This window comes from Spermophilus citellus, assembly GCF_964194105.1.
Source record: "Spermophilus citellus genome assembly, chromosome: 3".
Classification (NCBI taxonomy): domain Eukaryota; kingdom Metazoa; phylum Chordata; class Mammalia; order Rodentia; family Sciuridae; genus Spermophilus; species Spermophilus citellus.
Genome location: NC_138184.1, coordinates 48,753,508 through 48,777,941, shown reverse-complemented (window position 1 = coordinate 48,777,941; position 24,434 = coordinate 48,753,508). Strand labels below are relative to the sequence as shown.

The following is a 24,434-nucleotide window of genomic DNA, read 5'->3' as shown; positions in this document are numbered from 1 at the left end:
ACAGACTCTTTGGCCAGGCACTATCCTGGGCTCGGCAGGTCTGATGAGAAACAAGAAATAGCTTCTTTCTCCAATATGCTCAGGAGCTAATGTAGAAAGCAGTCAAGAAAGCCATGAATATATGCACTGCTGTGGGGAGATGAAGCCACCAGGAGAGACTGAGGAGAACGGGCCCTGGGCTGGCCCGACCTGGAAAGGCCAGAGCAGCCGATACCTTGGCTGAGTGTAGAGGGGTCAGAGGGATTGGCCTCTTGACTCTGAGATGAGGAGAAGGATGTTAAGAGCAGTTGAGGTGGCCTGTGCAGAGAGGCCCAACAACAAGAATGAAGATGACATTTTTAGCAGCCAGCTCAGTTTATCTGGAGAGAGCAGTAATAGACAGGAAGTGATGAGAGAGAGAGGTCAGAACAGCAAGCAGAGGCCAAGAGATGGGACTTGTGGAATTCTGGCCATCTTCCTAGAGTGCATGAAGAACCACGAGGACTTCAGGCCAAGGGGTGATTGTGGTCTGATCTGGGTTGTAGAAGAATCTATCTGGTTGGATCTAGGACAGTGGGCTGGAGGTCTCAGAGTCCAGGTGGGAAGATGCGGAGACTGCTTTCCAGGGCACAGATATCTTGGGGAGTGACACCAAGCTAGTGGCAAGACTGATGTGATTCGATTTCGAGACAGTTAGAAATAGAAACAATCAATAGATGGGGCAGTTTGCTGGGCTCCGGTTGCTCTGCTGGCCCACTGGCCCCTTCTCTGGTTATATTCACCCATTCCAGCCCTTGCCCACATTTCCATGGCCACAGCAACAATCAGACTAGGAGAACTCAGTCAACCTTACAGGGGATCTTGGGTTTTCCTGTGAGTCATGGATCACCTCAAAAGTCTCTTGGGGTTATATATGGACCACTGTGCATGTAGAAACATTTTTTAAAAGATACATCACTCTAATTGGAAATCACACACACACACAAAAAAAAAAACCCCACCATACTAAATATTTTACTGGTTCACCAATCCAGTGGATTGCATGGACCAGGGATGGATAAATAAAATCACACAGGCAGCTGGGCACCATGGCACATGCCTGAAATCCCAGCAGCTAGGGAGGCTGAGGCAGGAGGATTGTGAGTTCAAAGCCAGCTTCAGCAAAATCAAGGTGCCAAGTAACTCAGCAAGACCCTGTCTCTAAAACAAATACAAAAAGGGGCTGGCGGTGTGGCTCAGTGGTTAAATGCCACTAGGTTCAATCCCCAGTGTCAACAACAAAAATCACACAGGCACACATATGTATGCATTTGACAGAGGCTCAGCGTACTGATGTAGGCTGTGGGTATCAGGTGAGGCGGCTGCTCTGGAAGGAGGGATTCCTTTCTCTCTTTTCAGCAGCCCTCTGTTTCTTCTCTGGCAAGTTTACTGCCTTCCCCGCCATACTGAGATGCTAAGACTAGAGTCCTCTTCCCAGTGAAGGAGCTGGGGAAAGGCTTTGGGAATCGGGGTGACAGGGTATGATCACAGGAGGGAAACCAACAACACAGAGATCTGACTTTCCGCAGACAGAGGGCTCATGGCAACCTCTTTTGACAGCTAGCACATTTTGCTGTAGTGTGGATTGATACTGTTTTCAGATTCTACTTGAGTGAATAAGGAAACCCATTGTCTTTGCAGCTTCAAAACCAGAATCAATTTGTCATGCCTGATTGTACCCACTATTTAAAAGGGTCTGATGGTGGCACATACCCTCAGGTTGCCTGGTCCAGTTAATTGAGCAATACAATAATGCCAAATAAAGTTCTGTAAATTTAAAGGAAAAAAAAACAGATTGCTTGGCAGATATCTCTAATAAACTTTCAAATTATAGAGGCTTTCTTTTATCTGAGATATTATCTCCTCATGGCACGGTGGTATCTAGTCCTTGTATGAAATTGGCTTTGGGAGATGAAGCAGGTATCCATGCCCAGGAACTCAGGGCAACTCTATTTGAAGTTTTTTGAAATTCATTCTGAAGGCTGCATTGTATCTAACTTTTGTCCAGGGGACTTTGGACTGGGTTTTTGTCTCCAGGCTTTTAACTTATGGGAATGGAGTCCAAGTGCATCTCTCTTTGGGATGCTACCCTTGTGCGGCCCTGTTTTCCCCCCACTGAACAGCAATCTTTTCTCAGCTCTGTCCTCTACCTGGTCAGCAGACCTGGCATTGCCGCTGTCCCCTTTGTTCCCAGTCCCTTTGCTAGAATGAAAGGCTCCTCCTGTCCCCAGCCATTCAGCATGATTTTAACTTCTATGACTAACTGACTATTACAAAACAGACCGGCATCTTGACAATCAGAGTTTAAAGCCAGCTCTGGTGTCCCAGGCCACAATTGACCTACTAAAACGATGATAGGGCCAGGCCACCTCCTCCCCCCCCCCACACACAGTATGTGACTCACAGCTCCTCAGAGGACACTAATGAAGATAAAGGTCATTTGGGTTCTCAAAGTGGCCTGTTAATTGTTGTTTTTTTTTTTTTAAGACCCAAGCTGTTTGACTTTGACAGCGATCAAAAGGATTTTGTAATCATACCAGGAAAGCTCATAGAACTTTTCATCTCTGAGACACTTTAAAAACATTAATTAATAAGAGCAGGATACCTTTTAGAAAAAAGGAAAAAGCAGGTTGTCTCGACATGCCCCGCTGTTCCTCTCCCACCTTCTTGCTGGTTTGGGGCACACCCCCATGGCCCTGTTTCCCTGCGGTGTATCTGGGCTTCTCATCTTCTCATGACATGTGGGATTTCTTCTCCAACACAGACTCATCGGAATTTTTCTCTGGGCATATTGTCAGTGTCACCCAGGCATGAGTCTTTTCTAGAAGAGTCTGGGTGGCTGTGGAATCACAGCCAAGAAGAGCCAAGCACAATTTTGGTGGAAATAGGCTGTTGCACACCGGGCCTAGGGCATCATCCTTAGCCTTCCGCCATGCCCCCCTGGTCTGCGGTCTGAACAGTGGATCCTAACCTCAAACTGATTCTCCCATCCTTAGCTGTCAGGGTCAGTTTCAGGACAGCCCCAAAGAGTTTTGTTAGTCAAACACGACTGGTTTCTGGATGTGACTACCTGCATGGTTCTGCAACCACCATGAATAGGCCCGCTATGTACGGCCCCACTGTGTCCAAGTCTGGGCCATTTCTTACCATCTGAATGGAGGGCCCGAGTTAGAGAAGAGACCACTTCAAGGCAACTCAGAAAGCAGGCAGAGTGGGCCTGGAACTCGGTTCCACTGCTCATTAGCCGTATCACCCCAGGACCTACATCTCTGGGCTTTGCATGTGCCCATCCTTGAAAGCTTTTCCCTCACTTGGAGCTGTGAGAATCCAACAAGGTGCATCCAGTGCTTAGCAAGGAACACTGAAGCATGGAAAGAGGTAAGTGGGAAGCTGGCCAGCAAGGGGGGAAAAATGTGCTTTATTTCATTTATATTCTCCCTAAAGGCAGTCATTTGGAAAACAGAGCAGATCAGTTGCTACGTTTTATAAATTCCTTGGTGGAGGAGCAAGGAACTTTGAAAACTGGAAGCGGTAATTGCTTCAAAGTACTTTTACTTTGAGAAAGACAGCCGAGTGCCAGGCGGTGATTGCTGTATGGTGGTAGTGACAGCAATATCCTTTTCATTTTTTGCACTTTTTATCATTTTCCAGATTTTCTATATGAATAATTGGGGGGAGGTGGGGGGGGTTCAGAAAAAAATGACCAAAGTCGTTTTGATTGTGATACTTGTAGCCCCTGCTGCTGATCAGCAGGAGAGCAGGGGCTGATTGGAGACTAAGGGACACCCTTCCCCCCAAGGGCCACCTCCTCTGGATCTGTCACAGAGACCTTTAATTACCACTGGCAAAATGGAATCCAACTTTCAGATTTTAGTGTCAGGAGCACCATCCTGCTATGAGTCTGGCTGCTTTAAAGGAAGAAGACTCTTCATAAGGGGCAATGCCACTCAGAATCATTTTATCCTGTGAACATAATTTCTCCCTGATGATGAGTACTGAGAGGTAGGTGTGGCCACGTCTCATATCTTGGGGACTTTATCAGCAATCATTAGAACTGGCCGAGTGGGCAGATTCTCTGGCCGTGTTTTTTAGGACTTACGAGTTGCTGGACTCTAAACTCAACCATGTATATTCCTATTTACTTCTCCTCTGAGCTGATCCCTGTTACCTCCAACTGAAGAGGAAAATAAAAATCAGAGAAATACAAAGCAAGCCCTGAAGCACCCATCACATAAACCTGATTAGAATCTGGGCCCTACATTTGAACCACCCTCTTATTTGGCCTCCCCTGAGCCAGCCTTGAAGCACTGGTAGTAAATCACCATCAGGGACTTGAGGACTGGGAGATAATCTTTCCAGAGAGGATTCGCCATGCCTTTGCCAAAGCTTGCCTGGGCCTGGCGCAGGGTCTGAAAAGTATTTAGTGTCCAGTAAGATTTGGGGATGCACAAATGAGCAGGGAATGAGTAGATGAGTAAGTGAAGGAATGAAGGGCTAGTAGCTCTCAGGTCCTATCTCCTGAGTCTACAGGAGAGAAGACCACGTATGTCCCTTCTGAAATGGCCCCTCAAGCTCAGAGAGAAGAGGAGACCAGGGCCTTGGAGAAGGCCCATGGCTACCTGGGAAGAGAAGCATCTTCCCAGACCATCCTGGGCCTGGGCTTCAGCCTCCCCTCCTCCAGATGGCGCTACCATGGGTGAGGTTTCTTCCTCTCTAGCCGTGCCCTCCGCCCCCACCATCTCCTTCCTTCCTGTTGGTGGCTTAGAATGGGCACATACAGTTTATCAAGGAGCAGCACACATAAATTTGTCCCAGAGAGCACAGGCATGTGTGCAGATGACACCACCACCCTGGCCTTTCTGACGGAACACAGGGGAAGCAAGGGCTTTGCTGTTTTCTTAAAGTCAATGTGACCATCACCTTGGTTCATCTCCATTGTCCTCCCAAAGTCCATCTGCAGGTGACACTGAAGTGTACATGTATTCAGACCATTAAATACTGCTAAGAATGTTCTGGCATTTCGGGCAAACCCTCGGGGGGTTCCAGCTTGGGTGCCTTCTCTTCCCCATCCTGCTAGGCCACGGGCTTGTTTGTGTGTTCGCCACATCTGGCCTTTATTTGAAACTCCACCTCCCAGTATTTCATAGCACAGAATATCTTTCCTTATTAAATTCTCCTCTACATATTTTTTCCATAAAAACAGGCCCCCAAAACTACAAACCTACCTGTGGCTCTCAAAGTCTGTTTATAAACCTTTGGAAACCGTTTGCAATTCGTTAATCACATTTTCAAAGGAAGTTACAGATTATAGATATACTAACAATTGCCATACACAATGCCTCAACCCCATAACGAGCTCCTTACGCGGAAGACGTGGGAGTCGTGGAGTTAGGGGACCTGGGATTTGTCCCAGGCCAAAGCTGCCTGGGAGAGGGGAGAGCTGGCCTGAGAGTTGGAGAGTTAAGAGTTGAGTTAGTTCTTTTTCTTGTCACTTGGGGGTGGGAAGGACGTAGAGGAGATCAGCTCAGCTCAGACACAGTAGTGTATCCTGGGGAGCCAAGGGTATTTTATAAATCACAAGTTCCCAAATAATCATTAAAATACCCAAGTTTGTGAATACTGCACATAAAGTGGACTTTAAAAGCAGTTTATTTAAAAAGAAAAATCAATACAGGAATTAAATATATACAAGTTGGAACTCTGTTGAGTTCTTAATGCTTAAAACACAAGCCAGCTTGTGTGTATGAGTGTGGTGCTGGGTATTGAACCTAGGCCTCATGCATGCTAGGCAAACAATCTACCACTGAGCCATATTCCCAGCCCCACCTCCCTTTAAAAAATATATTTTAAAAAGAGAAGAGGATAACATGGGGAGGATGTATTGATACATGTAACATCCATGGGTATAAAGATTTCAGGTCAGGCATAGCTTGATCCAGGTGTGCACACCTTATTTTCAGGACTCTTTTCATATCTTTTCTTTGTTTTCTCTGTGCTGGCTTCATTTTTGGAAACACTATATCCAAGTTGTGATAGAAATGGCCATAAAGTGTTCCAAGCTCACATACAACTACCTTAGCTGTGCCCATGGATGGAGAACCCTTTTCCCCCAGATCAGTCCAGCAAAGCATCCCATGTTGTATCTTGAGTCTCATTGGAATTGGCTTGGGTTAGGTACCCTCCTCCTCCTCCTCCTCCTCCTCCTCTTCCTCATCTTCTTCTAAAAGCAGAAAAGATCTAGGCAGATCCAGGCTCAGTATGCTATGTTACAGGGAAAAGATTTAGGCAGATACAGGATCAGTATGCTTTGCTATAGGGAAAATAATCTAGGAAGATCTAGACTCAGAATGCTACAGTTTGCTCACAGGCCTTGGTCTGTTTTATCTATACAATAGTCCACTGAATTTTCTTCTCTCCCCAAATTAATCACTCTGCTTCATTAATGTGTATAGTCTAAAGGAGCCCAGCTATTAATTAAGACCCAGATGGAAAGTGTTTCAGACCCATTGTGCATACTGGTTAAACAGACAGTGTGGAAGGTCAGTGAAATGAAATTACAGAAACTTGCAGTAGTGTGGTGGCTCCTGGACAAGAGAGCTGGGAAATGTTTTATTCTATCCCTCTCTAATCACCTCAAGTTTCTAGACTAACTTTTTGGTGTAATGTATTGCATTTCTTGAATGGTTATAAAAGGAATAAATACAGACATTTAGGAATGGTCAGAAGTCAAGATTCTGCAACCGGCTTTTGCCAAAAGCCATCTAAAAGGTGCTGGGTGCTTTAGCACAGTCCGGATTTCTGCCAGGAGAGTCTTAAGTCTCAACCTGTAATATATACACCAGGAGGACACAGATGATTGTGATTGCCTGACACATCCTCTCCTACAAACATCTTTTGCCTGTCTGTTTTGCAGAAGAGTGGCTTGCAGAATTAGCAAATGGCCTCCCCCTTCCACGGAAATGTGATCTTAGCCATGACTCTGCAAGGAGCCTGTGTCTTCCCAAGAAGCGCCTGGCTCTCACCAATCATGCTAGCCACATGTTAAGAGTTTATTTTGTCCCTGGGAAAGCATTGCCATTTTACACACAATATCTCATTTCACCCTCACGTCTTACTTTTGCTGTGGAGGTCCTGTTATTTTTCCCTACTTTGCAACTGAGGAAGGGAGCTTAGAGGAGCTTGGCACCTTGCTTAGGGTCCCACTTCCAGTGTGACATGGGCAATGTGAAGTGGTGGAGCCCGTGCTCTTTTCTTCTCACGAAAACTTGTCTGTGCTTTCTCTGAGGACAAAGGCACACTTGGTGTTCTAGATCTTGGGGTGCTTTCAAATTTCCTGAAACCGTGGTTAGAATAACCTGAGGCTTAGACATGAAAATTTAGCCAGAGGCTGGCGATGGGCGAGGTGTCTTCATACTAGCTATAGGATCTTATTTAGTTTGCTAAATCCCTTTTCCCCATATGAATAATGGGCAAGAACAAAGGCAAAATTAAGGATGATAAACTGCAAATAAGTCCTTGGGAAGGAGCGGAGCACTGTTTAATTAACTTTATAGGCTTAGTGCCTAGCACTTTGAGCTTTCCAATAAATGTGTATTGAACAAAGGAGCACTTTGAAATGGCCAAAGGGAGAACTCTCCACCAAAATGAATGAATAAATAAACATTGGAGATCCAGCAGTTGGCTACCTAAGGAACCATGAAAGTTCTGCCTTCAAAGTTCAAGATATGGGCTGTGGACACTTCTGAGGTGCCCAATAGCTGTCAGAAATACTTCTGACTACATGGGGAAAATGGGAGCTATTGGCACAAGTGACAACAGAGGTCCAGAATGACTGACTGACTCTAGCTGCCCTCCATCATCACTCCCACCCAGGCCAGCTCCTCCCAGTGATCTCCCATTCCTCCTCAGAGAGGGAAAGCAAGCCTAGCTCTCGGACGGCCCGGGCTTCCATTCACACCAGAACTTTCCATAACAGGATCAACTGCGGTTATCATTTACAGTGAAGCCATTTCCCTTCCTCTTCATCTGGAGTGGATCTGATGTCATTAGGGTGACCATGAACATGTGTTCATTGGACACCTTAGAGAGGGGACTGGAAGTGTGGTTGCTGGGGTGGTGAGAGCCCTACGAGGCAGGTAGGGCAGGTAAGGAAACTCCTTTCTGACCCTCCAAAGATGGCTCAGAGAAATGCAGTGACAGGGAAGAAGAATGTGGGGAAACATTTGGCCCTGTTAGTGCTACAGTATCTCAAGAGTCCCCTTTCTGGCCACTGTCCCCTACATTCCACTCTGGGCTGGGTTAGACTTGTTCAGTTCTATATATTGGCGATGCTTTCCCTTTCCTGCCTGGGTGCCTTTAGCAACTGTACCCACAGTAGCCAATCAGTGTCCAAAATCAGGCAGCCTGTGGCTTTGGGGTCCTAAAATACTTAGACTAACTCTGCATCTCAGAGTGTTGCCATTCAATCAAAAGATGACCAATCTGGAGACAGAAACAAGAACAAAAAAGAAAACAGTATCCCAACTTAAAAAAAAAATGTATATATATTTTTTCCAGTACACCATTAGTCCTATCATCTGGACTTGTAAAGGGTTGCTTATACTTAGCCTGCAGCAGAGGGCAGACTTTGCTACCTTATAATCACCCCAACAACCAGCATTAAAGGCCTCTAGACAGCATGAAGGTCCAGACACAAGCATGTCCGGTCGATAAAATGGTAGGCTGGCAGGGTGACTAACACCAGTGATTTAGCAGGGGGAGACAAAAACCACTTCCCGGTTATTAATGCACTCATCAGGTTTTCCAGAGAAATTCCCTAATGACCATTAAATCTGGCAGCGATTCCCAATACCCACATCTATTCCAGGCAAAGTAGTCACGCTTAGTTCAGCACCGTGGTGGCCCGGGTGATAGCAAATGGAAGGTTTGGTGTGTCTGCAAAATATCACCAGGATGCAGAGTCCAACTCCAGCTGTGAGGATTGGTGTCTTTTCTTCCCACCCAGGGAGTTTGGAGATAGGTTTGAGACGGTAGGATTATAAAGCATAAGTGGTAGCACTAGATTTTGGATAGATGTTTGTAAGTCCTTTCCTGGGTCATTTTTTAAGCTTTGGAATAGAGAGGAAGTGTCTCTCTATTCCCTACATACCCTCTCCAAGGAGGGATGAACTTTCCTTTGCCTCTGGTATTTTGGAAACAAAGGAGTCTGCTAGGTAGATTCATATCAAAGAATTGGCTTTTGTATCCCCTGGCTTGGAGGAAATATTCAGTCATCTGGGCTTAGCATTCTGGCCATTACAACCTTGAAGACTGTCACCCTGCGGGGTTTCTCTGTGACACCTGTTCACTCATAGTCCCCATCTGGGCAACAGGGCTTGGAAGATAAAGTTTGCCCTGGCTAATGATTTCATGGATATTTTTTTTTCTCTTTTTCCCAATGCTAGTATGAAGAAGGCAAAAAGCGAAGGAAACCTAATTACAGTAGTGTGGACCTCTCTGAGGTGGAGTGGGAAGACCGAGATGATGTGGTAAGTGATCTGTTTTGAAGCCACCTGGGGAGGGAGCTCTGTTGACTTGAGGCTGTCCCAGAAGCTGGACAAGAGACTCACCAGAGGGATACCTGGCCATCAGAGAGATGTGGAGACAATGGATCCTTTTATCATGTTTGGGGTCTTAGAACTTTCCTGCTGGTTCGCTGGACCAACTGCAGACAGGTCAGCCACCCACCTGCTTGAGCAGTCTGCTGACACTATTTCCTGCTGGACTCTGTTCCTTTCTGCTGCTGATAAATCCAGTCTTCCGCCCAGGGCACTTGATGGCACCTGCCATCTCAGGCAAGGCCTGGCTGAGCAACAGGAGACCCTGCCCGCTACAAAATCAGGGTGCTTACAGGCCAAGCAGGCAGGCTCCTAGGCCGCCAGGATCCATCTGTCAGGACTTCATGGGTTCAGTCCTTCTCTTTGAAGAGCAGCCCAGGGTTTTGCAGGCCTGCTTTCCTCCTGCGTGGTTGCCCCCGCTTTTCCCAAGCCTCCCTGGCCTCTCTCCCTGCTACCAGCAGATACACTGCAACAGCACATGGTGCTTCCTCCCCACACACAGACAGCCTGGTACTGGATCAAAAGTTTTCCTTATGCCTCTGCCTTAACCCCGTCAAGTCTTCTTGTTACTTTCTCAATAAATCAGATGTGCTAGACGCAGCTTCCTTGGTGTAAATCCAGGCCAACTCTCTTTAATTCAATCATCATCTCCCAGGTGTCACCATCTGAAGCCTCCCCCCTTCCCTGTTTCATATGGTGTCTCTTTTCTCTGTCCTACCGTCCCAGATTTGTGTGGGGTCCTTCCTTAAGCCTCATCATTGACTTAGCATCCAGTCCTTCTCCCACTCTGCCCTGCCTTCCATTGCAATGTGTAGGAGAACCCTTTGAAATCCCAGGCAGGGTTCTTATGCTGCCTAGAAGTCGGGCCAGCCTCACATCTCTCTTGCTGTGGCTCTCCTTCTTTTCACATCCTCTGTTCCCTAAATCACCTCAGCTAGCGTGGATGTCCGATTTTCTTTCTCCCCTCTAGAATGTAAGTCGTGTCTGTTTTAGAAATTTAACCCATTTTCTTCTCCATCTACACTAAATCTAGTTTCCACATTCAGACAGAGTAACATGCCAGGACTCTGACATCATGTCAGTTCAGAGACCTGGTAGAGTTTGAGATCTTCTTGTTTCTTAAACATGGTTACCAGGATGCCGGCAGGTTCTCTGGATCATACCTGCATCCAGTGCGCACACCCAGCTTCAGCAGTGCGGAGGATGCAGGCTACCAGGGGTCTGCTCACCTCTACTGCTGTTTGTCTCCAGTGAGTGACTATGACCTCGGCCCTTCAGGGTTATTCTTGTTCATTGTGGAATTATCCCCAAGAAAATGAGATGATGATGATAATCCCTACTACAATTTTGGAAGATATAAATGTGCTTACCCTGCTACATGGACAGGTGAGCATTCTGAGCAGCCGCCATGGTTGGTAATATCCTCATCCTGTTCATTAACCCTCTTGTGACCCTCTCATGAATCACTGTTCTATGGACTTACACTTTCTAACTTCTTGTCTCATGAGTCTTTGAAGAATACTGTCCATTGTGTGTGTGTGTGTGTGTGTGTGTGTGTGTGTGTGTTTGTGTGTGTGTTTTTCCTTCTATCTTTACTTTTGCCTTTGCTTTAGTTTGGGTTTGTTTTGACCTCATTGGATCCTTTTGCTTTCTTTCCCAGAAGGCTTGAATCTTATCAGCTGCCCCATCCTGTCTTCTTTTCCATTTTAGTCAATAAGGAAGGCAAACTTGATTATTCTCATGCTTGCTTCAGAGTCCCACACTTGATTGGGCTTGCTGTAATCACCCCTGATACCCCAGAAAAAATGTCAGTGAGCTAATATCTCCCTTCTCTAATCATGGTTCAGAGAGCTTTCGATCTCCTCATTCCAATTTCCTTTCTCATTGGAACTGCAAGCATCAGTTTCTCAATTACCTGTTCTCAGAGTGCCCACACCTCAAGCCAGCCCAGGGTTTTCTTTCTGCATAAACGGATCTTTAGTTAACTCTTTGGTTCAGGTCTTGTGTCTTGTCATCTTGGGAACATGGTACATTTGTAATGTGAATCCTTTTGTTCTCAGAAAGTTTGACTTGGAGCCTTCTCCTCCTACTCTCCAGTCAACCCACATTTCTTCTTACCATGATGATTCCCATGGAAAGTTCCCCAGAGGCTTCTTTTCCCTTGGGGATTTGCACCCTGATGATTGGGGAAATTCGGAATCTATATGAAGCATCTTTGGGAAGTCTTCACAGAATCCCTCATGTGTCTGCTGGTCTAGATATGGCAAAGGCATATAAGCAGAGCCCACTGAGGAAGAAGCGGCAGAGTCTGCCCAGCTGCAGAGAACTTGGAAGGAGAATTATACTCCTCTTGGACAACTAGGCTCTTGTTGAGTTTAATGACCACATTTATAGCATAGACTCTGCATACTTCCAAAAATGATGTAAGATCACATGTACTGTTAAGCATGTGCAAAATAGACTGGCTAAAATTAAAATAATAAAAGAAGAGAAAAAAGAAAAGCCCATGCAGAATGATATGAATGGGACTTCTGTCCCAGTTCACAGGATGAGTTAGGTGCTGGGTTAACAATACAGTAAGTAGGACAGATCTTTGGGGGACCCAATGAGTCAGCAGGGGACCTTGAGACATGCATGTTCCAGTCTGAATCACCAGTGCAGATCACCTCTGGAAAAAAAAAAATTATCTTTGGTGTTTATCCTTGGTTATAAATTCCCAGACATGGCTGAAGAAATTAAGGATGGGTTTGGTGTCCCCACTTCCCTGCATTACATTTTAGTCATTACCAACATTTCCACAGTGAACATGATTATTTCTATAAATAGAGAATACTCATATAAGTAATAATAGCTACCATATATAGCTACGGGCCAGTAGTGTTCTAAGTACCATGGATGTATGAACACATGTATTTCTCATAGCAATTCTAGGAAGTAGGTGTTTTTGCTATCTCCATCTGACAGGTAAGGAACCCAAGACAGACAATTGGTGCAGTGGTCCCAGGGGACCTGACATGGATTCCAGCTCAGGCAGTTCAGCCCTCAAGTTGTGCTGTTGACATGATTGCACCATAGACAAGAGCCCTTGAGTCTTGAGTCTTTGTGTTTCAGTACCTCATGGCAGATGGGTTTTTGTCCCCTGATTAATGCAGAGAATATGGGACCTTGCACATTGTGGCTGTTAGACAATGTTTGTCCACATGGTATTGTGAATCCTGCCCCACGGATTCTGCCTGAAGTCCCTTCAGTTGAGTCATTAGCCTTTTCCTCCTACTCCCCAGTCAACCCACATTTCTTCTTACCATGATGGCTCTCATGGAAAGTTCCCCCCCCCAAAGTCCCTTAAACCTCTTCTCTTGGGGCATATTTCTGAGATTTTCAGCCACATATTGCATTTATCTACATACTGTCTCCAGTGTCTCTGCAGCTCATGTTTGGGCCCTAGACCCCCAAACCAAAGCCCACCCTAAGAACCCAGGTTGATACATGATGGGGCAATTCTGTGGTTGAGGCGCCCCATGCCCATCTATGTATGTGTCCATGTGCTGGCTGAATACTTGCTTGAGAATGACAGAGCTATTTATCCACTGCATCTCCCTTCCCTTTAATCTCTCAGCCTGGCCAGGTGGCATGTCATTAGGGGCTTGGAAGTGCAGGCTGCCTGTGCACTGGGAAGGGTGAGGCTCCTGTTCTAATGTGGACAAGGAGCCACCATTAGGAAAAGGAGCTATCATTATGTAATTACACACACAACCTAAGGTGGCCATTGGCTCTCCAAGGGAAGCTTCCCTAATGAGCTCTGCATGGGAGGTAAGGGCAGAAGGCTCAAACTGGAACTCAAGTGCAGCCTGCATCTGTAACGTGCTGTCAGGAAAAATGGGTGCTGTGATGGGTTTGGAGTCTGATGGAGACGAAGATTCCCTGGGGGCTCTAGAGAAGGATATCAGAACTGGATAACAAAGGTGGGGGTCCCAGACTGAGGAAGCTGGCCAAGCAGGTAGTTTACCATTCTGGAGGAGGTTTTAACAGTGACCATTCTGTGACAAAAGATGCTTCAACGTCCACTGTGTCATCACACTTGTAAGTGATTGATGCCTGACGGGGAAAAATGAAGCTACCCCGTATCACTGACGCCCTCATTTGCCTTTTTTTGACTATGTGTGAAGTTGAACATCGGTGCATGTGATTTTTAATGACTGTATACTATGCTAACATATGGACACACCAAAATTCGTTTGGCAATTTTCTTCTGCCAGGACATTTGATTTTTCCAGTTGTGCCCTGTTGAAGATCCAGGTAGTGGAAAGTTCAAAGGATATTCAGACAACCCTGAGTAGCACCATTAATCATGTTTTTCTTCCCCTTAGTGAAGATGGACTGTGCTGCTGTTCTCCTTCACTCTTGCCTGCCCCCTGGGTGCCAGAGCCCTCTTGGAATATAGGGATGCCACTGACTGACCATGTAATTCTGGGCCAACTGTTCCTCTTCTAAAGCCCCAGCATCCTCAGATAGAAAAGGGACATTTCTAGAATGTTCCAATCTCACAATGCTATATTTTCACAGACAGTCTATTGAAAATCTGCCAACCCCGCTTTCCTCCTCTGGCAATAAGGAAAGAAAAGCACTTTTCCAACAGTCCTGGATCCACAGGACTTGGAGCATATGGAAGAGCCTACAGGGAAGTTAAAACCACAGACTAGGGAATGGCCAATTTTGAAAACTTTTCTTTGATTAAAAAAAAATCTAGGAATAATAAGATACTTTTTATATTAACATCAAAATATGTAATTTTTCCCAAGTACTTTTTCCTCCCGATTTGAGAAGCAGAGGTTACAAGTTTGGGCTCAAAGTTTGGGCCAAATTTCTTAACCTAAGTCTCAGGTTCCCCCCATGTCAAATAGGGATAATAATTAAGACAATTTTGCAAGTTTTAAAAATGGAACCCAACACATAGATCTGAGGAAATAGTCTCTATCAGTAACATGTGCTCCATGAGAATCTGATGACCACAGCTTTTAACAGAACCCTAGGATCCCTGTGGTCTGGGAATCTTCGCTCGGGGACACCTTTGACAGATTGAAGGATAGCTGAAGAAACTGAGCCGTAGAGAGGTCAGAGGACAGCTGGGATGTGTCAGTGGCCAAACTTGAACCTTGCTATTCAGGGTTGGCTCTCTCCTTCTCAGTCTGTGTCAACTCGCAGGTGGCCAAGAGCAGCCGTTTTCAACCTGGGGAGTTAGGGATGAGGTCACCAAATCCATTTAGTGGTTACTGAGCAGCAGCAGAGAAAAACAATGGAACCTACTGGAACAGGATATGCGGAGAGCATCGTGGATGTATTTCTTATAGGGTTATGTCACAAAAGTTTAAAAAGCATAGGTTAGAGCTTGGGTGTCTGTACCAATCAAAAAGGTGCTTGAATCCTATTCTTTAAGCTATGGCAAGGTGTCCAACACCACACTGGGAGAGTGAGGAGGATGATAACTTAAAGGAAGATGGCAAAGGTATCTGCTGGTGATGGTGGTGATGATGACGATGGAGAGTAGTTAATATCTATTGGTCGCTTAGCATGTTACCAGGAACTCTTCTAACCACCAACCCATCTAATCCTCCCTATAACGTTATGGGATGGGTGCTGTCATTGTGTTCCATTTTTTAGAAGGGGAAACTGAGGCACGGACAAGGTAAGTAATTTGCCCAAGATCATAAAGTTCTGGCTGCACAGTCCATTTCTAAGCTACAGTGCAATCGTGTCTCACAACTACATATTCAATAAGGATAACCTGCTTTCATGATTGTTTTTTACAAGAGCAGGACTGTGACCCTGACCTTGGGCCCTCCCAGGCCGCCTGCCAATTGTTCTGTGCTACTGGGAGTGGGGGGTGGGGCTGTACAGAGAGAGGGGCTTACCTAATCTCTAACTTGCCTGGGGACCGTTGAGAGGGGAAGGTCCCAAATGGCTTTAGGCAGGCACCAAGAAAGAGAAGAAATGAAAACCATGTTAAAGATAAATTGAGGCATTCTTAAAAAGTTAGAAAGTAGACTTAATTAGGACCAGCTCTCCCCATCCAAAACCACAAAAAGTTAAAAATGGGAAAATATTTCCAGAAATGCCCATTATGTGTTGTTAAAAAAAATATATCTAGAGTCAAATATATGTTTTATTTTATACATGCCTCCAGCGAAAAATTATGCTTTTACTCTTTCTCACAGAAGATGGGGGGAACGTGAACCCAAATCTAGACAGCCCTGAATCCAATTTAGGTGTCTTGCAAACGTCGCAGTTTTCTATCGGTCAGATCTTAACTCAAGCTCCTCAAAGGAGAAAAGAGGGGGAAAAGGATAAAGGACTGAGACTTGTGCTAGGAAAGAGGTTTTCCTGGCGGGCTGTGGCTTGTCAGTTTTTGCTCCTGTCCCATTAAATGGCCTTGCCTGTCGGGTCCCGTTGGTGCCCATGACGGCACATCTTTCATCCCAGCGTCTGCTGTCCTCCTCTGAACTCCTGGAAGGGCCACACGTAATTAGGTGAGGTCAGCCAGGGGTGGGGGAGGACAACCTGACTCTCTGTTCCTAGATGGGACCTCCAAAAATCAGAGACTGGGTTGCCCCCCCACCCCCATTCACTGCGCTGTCAGCAAGGCCATTAATTGACTGGGATTTCTCAGCCAGCGTTTGAACATGATTCATGCTATAAAAAGCTAATCCCTGTCTTCCAAATGATGGGTCTTTTGTTTTTATTTTCCCCTTAAACTACTGGGTAGGAAAATGTCTTTAACTTGATTATCTTTGGGAAAAAAAAAATGATTTCTTCGTGACTATTCAGTACCCTTTGTGAAAATGGGACTTGTCCCCAGGGATGCTCTTGCATGAGTGTTTTAGCGGATTGCTGGGAGTCCATTCTTTGGCTCTCTAGGGATGAACCTGCCTGGCAGGGGCTCTTTTGTCCCTATCCTGAGGTTCCCTCCAGGACCCCAAATTGAAGTTGAAAGTCATTTATTCATTGATGTTGGCCTCTCTCTGGCTGTACAAGGGTGTTTGTCCTGTTTTAAAGATCAGCAGACAATATGCTGCCCAACCGGCAGAAGCACCCCAGGTTGAGTGGGAATCTCATCTCTGTTTTGCACAAGCCATCAAAAGTGCTCAAACTAAGGATTCGAGGTGTGCACAACCCAGGAAAGAACTAACACCCAGATTTCCTTTTATCCTCTTAGTTAAGAAACGCCATGGTGAATCGAAAGACGGGCAAGTTTTCCATGGAGGTGAAGAAGACAGTGGACAAAGGGGTACATTTTTCTCAAACATTCTTGCTGCTTAATTTAAAACAAACAGCTGTGGAAAAAAAAATAGCTTTGAAAGCTCTATCTGGAATAAATATCTTTCGCCGAGATCATTTTTCTCTTGTCTTTACTTATCTCAGACGAGATTCATGTAGTACCGTTAACCTGATCATAGCGTGTCCATTTATTTTTATTGATTTCTGAAAAAAAAAAAAACCGTCACCTAGCCGACTAACCGTGTTTTTCTTTTCTCTACGACTTTTTTTTTTGTTTTCTTTCAATCTAGAAACGGGTTTTGGTGATGACAAATGACTACTATTATACAGACATCAAGGGTACCCCTTTCAGGTAGAGCTGACCATAATACATGGACATTCCATCAGACCCATCAGTGTGTTTGTACAAAACCTGCTGACGCTCTCAGAGCTCATCATCTGAAGATAACAAACACCCTGCCGAAAGGCTGGAAAGAGTGAGGAAGGGGCTTTTCCCAGGCTGCTTGGTCTTTATGTTCCAAAAGGGGGAAGATGGTTCAGGCTCACCCAGGAGAGCTCATTCGATTGGTCATGGCTTTGCATTTCATTACTGAGCAAGAAAAAATAAAATAAAAAGTAAAAAAGCTTTGGGGTTTCCCATGAAGGGTGGAGACCAGTTCAGAGGGGTTATATCAACGTCCTCCACCATCTAACTCGCTGCCTCCTGGGTCCAATTTTGCCTTCCATTCTCATGACTCAAAGACAATCCTTCAAACCCAGAGGTAGCATCTCATCCGTACATGTTGTGCTTCTGTTTTGACTTCTCTGAACTGTCCCCCTGTTGCTCGTCTACCTTTGATTCCTGTTGTCCCTCTGTAACAGTCCTGAAAAAAAAAAATTGGTTTTGCCTCATTGCCTGCTTTCAGATGCATATGTAAGCCTTCTAAAGTCGTCTGCCACTATTAACTTGGTGTTGTGACATAGTTCCTAAAAAGAAAAAAAAAAATCATCTCACCCATGCTCTTTCCTTTTTCCTGCACTGGTATCTGGCAGAGCTAAGGAGAGAAAGAGTTTACTGTCTCTATAGAGTAATCTAAAAAGTAAGTTCCAGCATCACTGTCGCAGGCTGCCAGGGATCAAGGGCGGGTTCCATGTGGAACCAGAGCAATCAGGGAACTCATGAGCCGCTAAGCGAGTGTGCCAAAGGAAGAGACTGTGTTTCTAAAACAGAGTCTCTGACTTTAGGCAAAAAAACAGAAAGTTGCTTAAATCGAGCCAGGGAGAGTGTGGAAAGCTTATGGCCCAGAGAGAGGCCTGGGAACAGAAGCCCACAACCCAATCATGTGGCTGCCCATTAGCAATAACGAGGACTTTTCTTTTTGTCCTTGAGAAAGGGTCAATCTTCTCTAGTCCCAAACTTTCAGGTTCTGGAAAGACCCATCTCTGGCTGCATGTAGGGCCTTGGAGTATAAGGTGGTAGCAGGGAGCAGGGTACGTGGCCCTTGCGTGGCCCTTGGGAGGACATCCCAGAGAAGGACTTGCCCCAGGGGTGAGCTGCTGGCCACACGTTTTGAAAATACCAGGGCGGCCAATGGCTGCTGGCATTTCCAATCAGAAATGTCTTTGAAGCAGTTGTTCCAACCTAAGAAAAACCAACACCCACTATAATCAGTGAGGTTTTTGAAAGTAAACTGTTGGAAAAAATTGTTTACAGAACATGAAATGGAAACGTGAAAATGGAAAATTTAAAAAATTAAAAAAGAGAGAGAGGAAAAAAAAATGTTAGCCCGCAAGTCTATTCCGGTTGATGCCATGGACTTCAAGGTCTGCTTTGTTTCTCTGCACAGTTTAGGTGTGGCGCTCTCCAGAGGCCATGGGAAGTATTTCTTTCGGGGGAACGTGACCATCGAGGAAGGTAATGTGCTACTACTGCCTTGGCTGGCCTTATTCTGTGGTGTGGGAGGGAGGGTCGGGAGCCAGCTACAAGTTAGCTGAGGAACTTGTTCATGGTTCAAACCTCTGCCTCATCCCTTATGCATTTGACTCAAACCTTTGCTCCCTGGTTGCTCTGCCGTTGTTGCCAAAATCACCTCGATTTCAGAATGGGCAGGAACCCCATAGAGGGGTGGCCTTCCTGATGACTGAATTGATCTAGGTTCTATTTGAATTCACAAAGTTGCGAGGGCAACTCATAGGGATTGTTCACCAGCTATATTTTACCTAAAGATCAGTGCCAGGAGCAACAGAAATTAATGCAAAAACTCAAGCCCTGGTTGGTGGGTGTGGGAGCATGAGAACAGAGGTGTATGCAGTTAAGCCACAGATTTCACTTGAGTTTCATGGCAGCCCTGGCCCAAAGGCCAATGTGACCATTGGAATGATTTACAGATGCAGAGAGAGGAAGTAGCACCTTGTGGTTCTCTGAGCTTCCCGTCTCCATAAAGCCTCAGCGCACAGTGACTCCGGTAAACAGTAGCAGCTGTCGCAACTCTGTAAACTGTAAAATCGCTGCCACGCACATACTGTCCTTTTCATCTCCCAACAGCCCACGAGTTCAAAAAAGTTTACCTTCCAATGATCATGAGCATGTGGGGAGGGCTGGACATGGGCTCTGGAGGACTCTGCTCCCTGAGGGACCCTGAGTGAGTCACTTGCCCAGCCTGGGCGTTAGATCTTGAATCTTCATGGAGAAGGATTCCAACTAGACCAACAAGGTTTCTGGGGGTTCCAGGGAAGGCTAGGAATAGGGAAGTCAGGTCCAAGCCAGGTTTTCATTGGTTAGAACTGCATACAAATGAATGCAGTAAATTTCTCATTCAGACGATGGATGGAGCAGGAGTGGGGAATGTGAGGGTCCCCAAGACACCGAATTCCATAGGTGGCTTTCTGGTTTCCTGCCGATTGTCCCTGAAACATTCCCAGGTGTTGGGTTTTGTCTCCCTGGTGATCATGAGATCTTACAGAATGAAAAGACCAGAGTAGAGGAGCTCACTGGGCAGAACCCAGTTTGTGCCCACCACAGAGATAATTATGTGGCCTCTTGTTTAAGTCAGCTTTTTCACCACTGTGAGTAACAGAACTGACCAGCACCATTGTAGAGGAGGAAAAGTTTATTTGGGGCCTCACTGTTTTAGAGGTCTCAATCCATAGACAGCCAGCTCCATTCCTTGGGACTTGAGGTGAGGCTGAACATAATGGCAGAAGAGTGTGGTGGAGGGAAGTGGTTCACAGGATGATCAGAAGCAGAGAGAGACTCCACTCACCAGCTACAAACATACCCTAAAGCCATGCCTCCCATGACCCACCTCCTTTAGTCACACCCTACTTGCCTTCAGCTACCACTGAGTTAATCCCAGCAGGGGATTAACTCACTGAATTAATTCACTGAATTAAGGATCTCATAACCCAGTCATTTTCCCTCTAAGCCTTCTTGCATTGTCTCACACATGAGCTTTTGGGGAACACCTCACATCCAAACCATAACACCTCTCTTCCCAGAGACTCTCAAGAAGAAACAAGCAACTTTGTCATTTGGGCAAGATACCCTATAGGAAGCGTTCTTGGAGAGTATATTTTAACATCTAGAATTTTCTGGCTTTATAAGCTGTGTGGCTCTGTGGACATTCACTGCCCAATAAACACAAAAATTCATATCTGAGCCATCCGAGGTAAAACAGAGAACTCGCAGTCGGAACTACAGGAGAGGTTGCTAACAGATGGCATGGATCTTCTATGTCCCCTTAGTCACTCTGAAAAATGTGGACCTGTCCCTCACTTCCTTTCTCTGTTTTCTCTCCCTCCCTCTCCAGTCCTCTCCCTATCTCTCATCCTCTCTCTCCTTCCCCCATGCCCCCCACACACAGTTGTTTTGCATTGTCTTTTGGATCATTTTGGGGGGTCACTATCTTGTTCCTATATGTTCCATGGCTGTTCAGCTCTGTGGACACATAGAGAGGATTTCAGAGCTAACTCTAACCACCATGCAAGAAATTAGTGCATGAATGCTCCTCAGCAAGGGGGAGAGTGGTTATCCACACAAATGAAGACAGATCTTCCCCTCTCTGTTGGTCCTCTGTAAATACAGGACGCCCAACCCTGCCAACTTGGCTGAGTAACAGACTCCAAGAGAGCTGCTTCCCCTCAGGCTAACTAGGAGAGGGTCTCATAATCTCCAAGAGCCATGGCATGACCAGTGTTCTCTTCTGTTCTTGGAAAGGGAAGGAGTTCTCTGGACAAGGCAACCACAGTGGAATAGGTTCTTCCATCAGGAATGCTTCCCTGTAGAATGTAGGAATTTTCCATATGCATTGCCAAGGCCAGATTCTACCAAGATGGTGCCTTGGTGGACTTGGCTCAAAAGTCTGTGGGGTCATGACCGTGCCTGAAGCTGTGCACTGGGATCCACCTGTGGGAACAGTGTCTCTTCTGGATCTCCTTGAACACTTTTTTTTTAATCTTTTATGTGCATTATACACAAAAAAGTGTTTTTAACAAATTACAGCTTATGCCGTTACGGTTGATAGTAGCAATCATCAGCAGATATGATGTTGTCAGAAGGACTGAAGCCAGAAGTGAGGGAATTAGAGAACAATTACATTTCTTTGGTGCCTAGGAACTCAGAGGAAAAGCAATAAAATGAAGTGTTCCTGAGTTGAATCCCTGGTACCAAAAGAAAAAGAAAAGAAAGAAAGAAGAAATCTTCCAGGAAGGAATAGATCCACCTCAAGGCCTTTGTACCTGTTATTCCTTTAAGAAGCATCCTTCTTGCTGTCTGCATATGTATTTCTCTCTCCTTCTTCAGATTTTGCTTGAAAGTCACTTTCTCTGGGAAGCCTTCCATGGTCACCACAATCAAAAAAGGAACTCACTCTCTCTTAACCTTGTCAACCTGTGGCCCTTCTTCTCTTATCCCATACACTCTTTTCCTTCATATCCCTGACTCTACCAGCTGGCTTGCTGTATATTTTAATCTCAATTTTATCTACTTATCTTTTTTCTGTCACTAAATTTTAAATATCATTAAAGTCGTGATTTTTGTTTCATTCCATGATATATTCTTGGGGCCTAGAATAGTATCTGGTGTAGAGTGGTTTCTAAGTAAAAAAATATTGAAGGAAAGAAGGAAGAAAGAAAAGGAGAGAGGGATACCAGAGAGGGAAGAAAAGATATCCGGATGGCTGGATTGTCCTCAGGATCCACTACTGTCCCATTCAACTACCTTGTGGAGTTCATGAGTTATGTGGTATTACCTGTGATGTGTAGTTGATATAAATCAGAGTTGATATGACATTTCCGAGTTTTGTGTTAAAGCCTGATGTTCCATCTTATTATTATCCACTTCCTTAAAATCAAGTGGGAAATAATTGACAATTAATTTGTGAAAACAGAATATTTAAAATAAAAAAAGCAAATCTCAAAAATATCAAGTGAGATTGTGCAGTGATAGGTCAACTATTTCACTATTATTTTCTGCATACATATTTGAGAAGGAAATTGGAGACCTGAGTGTGGTGAGATACTCTTAGTCATTTGGGAAATGGGCTTCCTCAAACAGGCTATAAGCATCATAGAAGTGCCTGAGGGTGTCACTCAAAGTACAAGTCTGCTGATAGCCCAGTGAAATCAATGCCCATGAAGATGCAAATAAAACCAGGGACTTCACAATGTGTCCTAGCCCATTTCATGTTGCTATAACAGAATACCTGAGGCTGGGTGCTCTTTTTGAAGTAAGAAGTTTTATTAGCTCACCGTTTGGGAGACTGAAAGATTGGGTGGCCTCCTTTGATGAGGGCCTTCTGGCTGTGAAATAACATGGCCAAGTAGCAGAAAGGGGAATCACACATGCAGTCAGGGCACCTGTGCACTTGAAGAGGCAAGAGAAGGAGGAGGGATCAAGCTCAGTCTTTGCTCCTGTGGGAACTAACCCAGTCCTTCAAGAACTACATTATAATTCCTCCAAGGGTGTGTTCCAATGATCTAATCACATTCCACGTGGCCCCACCTCTCATTATCAGTGCACTGGGGACCAAGCTTCCAGCACATGCACCTTCCAGGGACAAACCCTAGCACAGAGTTAAGGTGGTCTGGAACATTCTATAAAACCTTCCGGATTCCCTGAAAACCCCAACACCCCTCACTACCTTCCTAGACATATGACTCACTTCTACTTAGGATTCTGTAACAACTAGCAATTTTTGCTGGTCAAAAGCAGTTGAGTAGTGACCATTTCATATGGTTCAACCTATAATTTCACCCTCACAAGTAGCCATCAGCTAGGGACGATTATCATTCCAGCTTTGCACATGATGAAGCGAACATTTACTGAAATACAGTAACCTGCTAACATCACAGAGGAATGAAGTGGTGGAAGCTAGTTCCCATCTCGGACTGCCTGGGACTCCAGAGTTGGTGTCTCTAAGTTGGCCCTCCTGGGACTCACTTTAAGGCCTTAAGGTTTCCTGGGGTGTGTGGCCAGGGAAGGTGGCAGTACTGGCAGAGCAATGTGGAGACTGGGAGAGAGAGTTGCCTGGACAAGTTCTCTAACTTGACCCCTTTGTCTGGAATACCCATTCCCAGACACTTTTGAGAGTTAATGTATACCCTTGACCCACCCCACAGCCTTACCCTTAAAATATTTGAAGCACACAGGAGGATGAGAGGGGACTTTGCTTGTTCATTAGCCCTTTCTCCTTGACTTCCAGGCCTTCATGACTTGGAACACCCCGATGTGTCCTTGGCAGATGAATGGTAAGAATTCAACCGTCCTTCCTCTTCATTGGGCAACTGTTATCTGTTGCTTTCTTTGATTTCTAGTTTTTTTTTTGTCCTGGTTCAGAGGCAAAGGAAGAAGCAGTGACTATTCCTATGCGCTTGTTCATGTTCTCAGGTCCTACTGCAACACAGACCTGCACCCGGAGCACCGCCACCTGTCTCAACTAGAAGCTATCAAGCTCTACCTCAAAGGCAAAGAGCCGCTGCTGCAATGTGAGTGCGCATTCAAAACGCCCACTACGCGCATGGGTGGGCGTGAGGGGATGGGGTCTGAATTCAAAACCATGGCTTGCCTCAGTTCTCAGTGAAACTGTGCTTTGGCATGGACTCCCAGTCACATTAAACCCAGCCAAGTATCTGCTTTCTGTAGGAGCAGGAGGAAAACTATAGTTTAATGAAGGTGGCATAGTTCTAATCCTGGTTTGACTCTTTGCATTAGGTTTGTCTCCACAATTGAATGGGATGGAAATGTCACACCTGGGAGGGGACGATCAGATCAATTCAGCTGCCCGGGCACGATGGTGCACGCCTGTAATGCCAGGGGCTCAGGAGGCTGAGGCAGGAGGATTGCGAGTTCAAAGCCAGCCTCAGCAACTTAGCTAGCTGCTAAGCAACTCAGTGAGGCCCTGTCTCTAAATAAAATACAAAAAAGGGGCTGAGGATATGGCTCAGTGGTTGAGCGCCCCTGAGTTAAATACTGGGTACCACAGAGAGACAGACAGACAGACAGACAGGAGGAGTGGGGTTGGGGTGCTCAGCCAGTTGCCTTGTTTTACAAATGAGAAACCAAGGCGGAAA

The 24,434-nt window shown here is 45.5% G+C and overlaps 1 protein-coding gene across 2 annotated transcripts in view; it reads left to right on the top strand.

Moving 5' to 3' along the window:
• CACNA2D3 (calcium voltage-gated channel auxiliary subunit alpha2delta 3) overlaps positions 1-24,434 on the top strand; it is an 890,062-nt gene that overhangs the window by 678,044 nt on the left and 187,584 nt on the right. For both annotated transcript variants that reach the window (XR_014021224.1, XM_081287674.1), the window contains exons 17-22: positions 9,462-9,545; positions 16,825-16,896; positions 17,177-17,238; positions 18,713-18,780; positions 23,567-23,612; positions 23,752-23,849. Coding sequence is in view for 1 of the 2 variants with exons in the window: in XM_081287674.1 (XP_081143800.1) it covers positions 9,462-9,545; positions 16,825-16,896; positions 17,177-17,238; positions 18,713-18,780; positions 23,567-23,612; positions 23,752-23,849 (430 nt within the window). In the remaining variant the exon portion in view is untranslated. The remainder of the gene's footprint in view (positions 1-9,461; positions 9,546-16,824; positions 16,897-17,176; positions 17,239-18,712; positions 18,781-23,566; positions 23,613-23,751; positions 23,850-24,434) is intronic.